Genomic DNA, 6,661 nt, shown 5'->3' on the forward strand with positions numbered 1-6,661 from the left:
GTATAAAAATGCAAGTTTCGCTAAAAATATCAGTATTTAGTTCGAATCAAAATTAATTGCATCCAATCGTGATTAAAATGATTTCTGCCGTAAGTACCATATTTATATAAATATTTATGCTTTATTAATTTAAGGAAGTTGGAAAACTATACTGTGGCGCAAAACATTCTTAAAAACTAATTGTACCAGTTGTATCTGCTAAATTCGATTTGGTAAAACTGTTGAAACATTGCCATGAAACAAAATAAATGGTATATATTAATTTAAGAGGAAAAGTTAAAAATTTTCACCATTTTTTAAAATCGTCAGAAATCTTGCATTTGTAAAATACTGAAACTTTTTATTTTTAATCTGATTTTTAATAATTTTTTTGCATTTTGTTTTACTGCTAATTTTTAACAAGTTTACTAAATAAAATTTTATAGATGTATCTTTTACAATCAGTTACTTCCAGAGTTGTAGTGTCAGAAAACTTAGTTTTGTGCAAAAATAGTAAAAAACGATACACTTCTGTAAAATTTAGTTTAGTGAAACTGTTAAAACTTGACAATGAAACAAAATAATCGTTTGATATGAAAATTTTGATCAGAGGAAAGTTTGAATATTTTAAAGGTATATGGTTTTTGACCATTTTCATTTTCATTTTTCATCTAATTTTTAATATTTTCTTTTTCATTGCTAGTGTAAGAGCTTAACTAAATTAAATTTTGCAAATTGACTCATAGTATTACTTAAGTACCTATTTACAAAGAAATTGAAGATTGAATTTTTATTTCAAAATATTAAAAAATTATTTGTACCAATAAATTATCTTAGGATAGATGCGAGACATTTAGAACAATTAGCTTAACTTAGCATGCGTCAAAAATCTTATAGAATTATACAGAGGAGGATGGAAAACAGGGCGGAAGAACTATTAGGGGAAGATCAATTTGGGTTTAGAAGAAATAGAGGAACGCGGAGGGTCATTCTAGCTTTACGGGTAGCAATAGAGAAAACGATAGACAAAAAGAAAGAGTGCGTACATAGGACAAGATGTTAAATATACTTAAAAATGTAAGGATGAGTTACAAAAATAGAAGAGTGAGACTTAGTTTGTATAAAGAGCAACAGGCAGTTATAGAGATGGGTTGCAACGTTGAGAAGTACATATTAGGAAGGGAGTCAGGCTGGGATGCACACTGTCACCACTAATTTTTAATCTATACCTACATTGAAGCGCGATCAACATCATTAAAGATAGGACAACTGTAGGGATTGATATACAGGGGCAAAAGATTAGTATGCTTAGATTTGCAGATGATATAGCAGTATTAACATCTAGCAAGGAGGAGTTAGAGATACAATAAACTTCCAGTCAGATTGCATATATCTGTGGCTTGGAACTAAAAGGACGAGTATCAATATTTTGTTGTTTTGAGTAAACCATTGTATTAGATTCCTTTTCCTGTCGTGTTTTGTTTGCTAAAACGTTCAGTGGTAGTGGTAGCCAACGTCATTATGAATTCATTTACGTCAGTTTACGATCAAGTTTACAGTATGTATGTCATACATTTTTTTTTCAATTTTTTTAAAAGTGATTATTATTTGTTGAGCCAAAGTTGTTAAGTAAAGCATGAGCTTCATCTAAGCTAGAATTAAAAGTATTTTTAACAAAAACTTCACCGGCAATTTTCTCAAATGTGATATTGGCCCTTTCGACTACAAGCCACAGATATTTTACGTATGAAGGTCATTGCATAATGTTTATTTATATTGAGAAACATATTATTTTCATGGAACCATTGGGCTACATAATTTAAATCAGTTTGTAAATTGGATTAATCTTCCTTAGAAGAGATAAATTTAAAAATTTTAAAATCATTTGCAAAAAAATAATAATTCAGAAAACAATTATATTTGGCAGACTATAAATATAGCAAATAGTATTGACCCAAGAATGCTATCTTGAGGAACCTCCCCAGCTAAATCTGACGATCCACGTTGTCAAAAGCCTTAGTACAACCAATGTATTTACATTCATTTTTTTTTATTATCTTCATTAGTGTTTTATTAGTCTAATAATTGCAGAATTCGATAAAATATTAATTCCTATTTTTCTCAGGAATGTGGAAGTTTCAAGAATTATAAATTTTATCATCACTGTTACCAGTATCATTTCTAGATGGTGATACATATAAACATATATTTAATAATTACAGAAATTAAATTAGACTAAAATACCTCGATCTCTCTTAATTCTTGTTTTCAATAATTAACAATTTTAAGGCTAACTAATGATTACAATATATGTTTATATATTTTCATTTCTTCTTGTTTGTTTTTGTGTTATGCTAAATTAAAATTATTGAAATTCTGTGTAACTTTCTCATGTATTACTTAAAACCTAAATTTTTCTTACGTCAATTAAGTAATTCAGTTTTTGAAATAAAATTTATCTTTAAAATAATTCGAAGTGGTCTGTATTCTGTCGAAACTGCCAGACGCGGATCGCGATTTCGATCTTTTCGACCATTTCGAATTACTTTATTCGATTAAGTTAACGTGCCTATCACGTTGAGGTTGGCTACGCCGGGATTTGTTTTCAGCAAGATGATATTCACACAAGTGGACCTTGTTGGAGCATCGTGCTACAGATGGCGTTTACTGCGGCATTTGTAATATTTTCTAAAATTTATCTTTCTTTATCTAAATTGCATTTAAAAGGAAAACCCAATAATGTTAAAAAAATATTGCGTAAATTAAACACAATTCAAATTCATTACGTTACATTTCCAGATTGCTTTTATCAGCCTGCTAGCTGTTGCAGCAGCTTCTCCAGTGCCAAAGGCGAATCCTGACCCATCTGTAGAACACATTCCTCTTGTATATACTGCTCCTGTGACAACTTACTACTACACTTATTCCACCCCTGTTGTACATCATGCTGCTCCAGTTGTAACTTATGTTGCTCCGGTTCATTACAGTTATTCTACATGGTAGAAAAAAGACATAAACGTTTCTGTAATAATTGATGTGTAATAGTAAAAGGAAATGTTACAGTTTTCATCCAATTTCTAAATGTAGGTTTTGTAGATATAGTATATCAATTTTTTTACGATGTATTTTATTTTTAACCCTTTAGAAAACATTATAAGTAACTAAACTATATGTGCTGATTTTTTTTGTTTTTAATTAGATTAGCTTATTATTACCTTTGTTTTTCTAAATTAGAAAAATTATTTTTTTTAAACAAGGGAATCTTGAAATAAACTGAATAAATCTGCAGATTTTGTTTTTTTTTAAGAAAGTACATTTACTCTTAATTTTTTCAACAGCGTACGATGAAAGAGCAATCGAAACATTTTTATCTGTAATAAGTCATTTTTTGCATATTAATTGATACTGAACTAAAAAAAGACTGAATCTTCACTGTTAATATTCATAATTTTGAGTTGCTTAAATCAACACGAAAATGCAGTGTCTAACTCTAACTCTAATAAGTTTTTTTTAGTTTTTAGAAAAAATACAAATATCTATGTCATGGAATGAAACTTAGTTGATACTTACATTAGATTTCAACATTTATAATGTGAAACCGTGCTGGTAGACAAAATCTTGGACAATTTGTCAACATTCATATGTTTGGTGGGATATCTTTTTATAATGTGCGATTCCATCGAAGACGCGATAAACATCATGAGAGGTAAGTCGACTTTAGGGATATTATGTAGTGACAAAAGTTAGTATGCTTAGATATGCAGATGATATGGCAGTGTTAGTATGCAAGGGAAGAAAAAGTAGGGAAAAAATGAATATAGAATTATGTGACGAAAAGTGGCTAATTTTGGTATCTAGGAAGTCAGATAGCTCGGCTCGGCAGAAAAAAAGAAAAGGTTAAGAGAGATCGAAATATGGTATTACAGGCGAATGATGAAAATACCGTGCATAGAGAAGGGTAGCAATGAGCAGGCATTAAAAATAGTAGAACAGAAGGCGCTATGGAAGTCAATAAGAAATAGGCGAGATAGGCTAGTAGGACACTGTTTCGGACATGATGGGTTAATTAGAGACTTATTAGAAGCAGAAAGACGAGTTAACAGAAGGAGAAGTCGACCTACTGCCTACATATTTGTCTGCGGAGCTCATTTCTCCACCGATCATCGAGCGAGAACTAGACAAAAGTGTACAGTACCATTTGCAAAATTATTTAAACTGCCTCGTTAAAATTTATGAATGTGCTTTATTTAAAAGCATATTTAGCCAAAAATAATAACAAGTGAATTAACTTAACGTTCTACACACCTATAAAACTTTTGCCTTGTTTTCTTTTGTTAATTTTTATACATTTTTGTTTTAAGAAATTGCTAAAAATTTTCGTCTAGTACCGTACAGTTCCAACTATTTCTGCCTTGATCACGCCTAGTGTGTATTCTTTCTATCTTCGCACAGATTTCTTCAAGGTGACAATTCTAACAAATTGAAATAGACTGTAAGGTAAAAGGCCCAGTTTCTGACACTCTAAGAGTGACAGCTGAGATTATATTACGATAACTAAAATAATATTTAATTAGAATAAATAATTTTTATACTATAAACAAGTTCAGAGTTTCTAGAAAAACTCATATACGCGATATAATTATTTGAAGCGAATTAGTTATTTTAATTAATGATTTAAAAAGTGATGTTTGAAGACCCAGTTTCTGACACTTAAAATTTCTTGTGTTGTAGTTTCTGACACTGCCATCGGCCTAGTTTCTGACACTCATATTTGGTAATGATTCTCTCTCGGTTAAATTATGTATTATCAAGTTTAAATAAACTATAAGTAATTAAGTATTCATTAAAGATAAATTAAATATTTATTATAAGTAAGATATTGTTATTTTTAACAAAAATAATTAACTCCTGAAAATAACAAACAAAAATATGTATTTGTATCATCAATAAAATTTATAATTCAATTGAAAGTAAAAATTATCATAGTAATAATCATTTTAACACTAACAAAGATGAAATTTCTTTTACAACAATCATTTTCGTATTTGAAAGAATTATTTATAACAGTGAATATAATGTTTAGTTTATTCACAAAAATATTAAATGAATATTTATCGCTGTAATTACAGAAAATAGTATATCAAATCATAATAATCATAATAAATACAAATTTTGAAACATTTTATGGATGTCAACAAACAAATAACCTCCTGAGTAAGAGGTAAGAATGTGAGTGTCAATAACTGCGACATACCTATAAAATTGAGCCTAGTTATTGACACTTATATTTTATTAATAAAGCTTTATTTAATATGATATATTGATTTTTTAGACTAAATAATAGTTCATTATTAAACAATTTATATATATTTTATTGTATTTTTATACTTATATAATGATTATTTCACTGATTGAATTGTCGAACGCGCTTCCGTAATTTGCTTAGACCATAACTAAAAAATGGCTTCCGCAGTCACTCCACACTTAAAGATTTTTTTTATTAAGTTTTCTTATTTTTTATTATTGTGCTTGTCATTGATTAGGTACAGAATAAATTTATTTTAATTATTAAAAAACTTATTAACCCACTTAAGATCTTTCTTTTTTTTTAAATTCAACATAAACCTAAAATTGTCAGAAACTGGGCCAGTGTCAATAACTGGGTCTTTTACCTTACACACATTAGATTCACACATTCACAAATACTGGGATGTTCTAGTTTTAAGGAAATGCGAAGATTAGCTCAGGATGGGCAAGAGAGTAAAGGTGCGTGCCCAAACAGTTCTATAAGTGACGACCTTATGATGATGATAATGTACGATTTTGCCGATGCGAGAGCTACACACAACCTTACATAAATTTCCACTAAGGTTATATGTTAGATTATATATCCAGAGGGTTTTAATAATAATTGAGGAAGATAATTTCAAAATTTCCTGTTTTGTTGGATTCACATTATGAACGCTTTATGATAATTATATTACAATTAAAATACTTTATTGTTTCGAATTTAATTGGATAGTACAGCAAATAATATTTTCTTTTAATTGGCTATTAACTTATGTTCGAAATCCTATATTTTTACTCCTCATATGGATAGATACTACATCACTGGAGATCTATATATTTTTATTTTGTTTCGAATTATATCCATTTTGACACTAGGCTTAAGATCGACTGCATCTAATTTCTATGTTTATGGGAAATACATTTAATTGGGCTCAAAAATTTCAACATTTATTCTGATTATCCTGTTACACAGATTGATGTTTTAGATTTATTAAAATGATACTAATGATTGAAACTAATGTAAAATGACCAAAGCTGTCGTTAAAGGAATCTGGTATTGATTTTTGAGACCTATTCAACAGCATTCCAGCTGAAGATGGATAACTACAAAGAAGCTACAATAGGTGTTCTTTTTTACCATTTAACTTTAGAATTTTACTACATGTTAGGTCCAAACCGTTTGAACGTTTTTCCTTTTTATTATTCTATGACATACTATGACATAGATAAGTTTCAGATGAGATCATCATTATTTCGTAAATGGTTGATAATATAGAAAAATTGTTAAGGAAATCTGGCATTGATTTAAACAATATCCCATTCAAAATTGAATTAATTGAAATTGAATAAATTTAATTTCCACTTGCGCCCGACACAATTTTTCTTCTTTTTT

General features: G+C 28.9%; 1 protein-coding gene across 1 annotated transcript; it reads left to right on the forward strand.

Annotated features, from left to right (window-relative positions):
• On the forward strand, nt 1-3,150 carry LOC112905311. Its single transcript, XM_025977458.1, has 2 exons — nt 1-89; nt 2,779-3,150. Exons 1-2 carry the CDS (start codon nt 78-80, stop codon nt 2,980-2,982), a joined length of 216 nt encoding a protein of 71 aa, XP_025833243.1. The 5' UTR covers nt 1-77; the 3' UTR covers nt 2,983-3,150.
• The last annotated feature ends 3,511 nt before the right edge of the window (nt 3,151-6,661 follow it).

Source organism: Agrilus planipennis, unplaced genomic scaffold (assembly GCF_000699045.2).
Source record: "Agrilus planipennis isolate EAB-ADULT unplaced genomic scaffold, Apla_2.0 scaffold27, whole genome shotgun sequence".
Lineage (NCBI taxonomy): Eukaryota > Metazoa > Arthropoda > Insecta > Coleoptera > Buprestidae > Agrilus > Agrilus planipennis.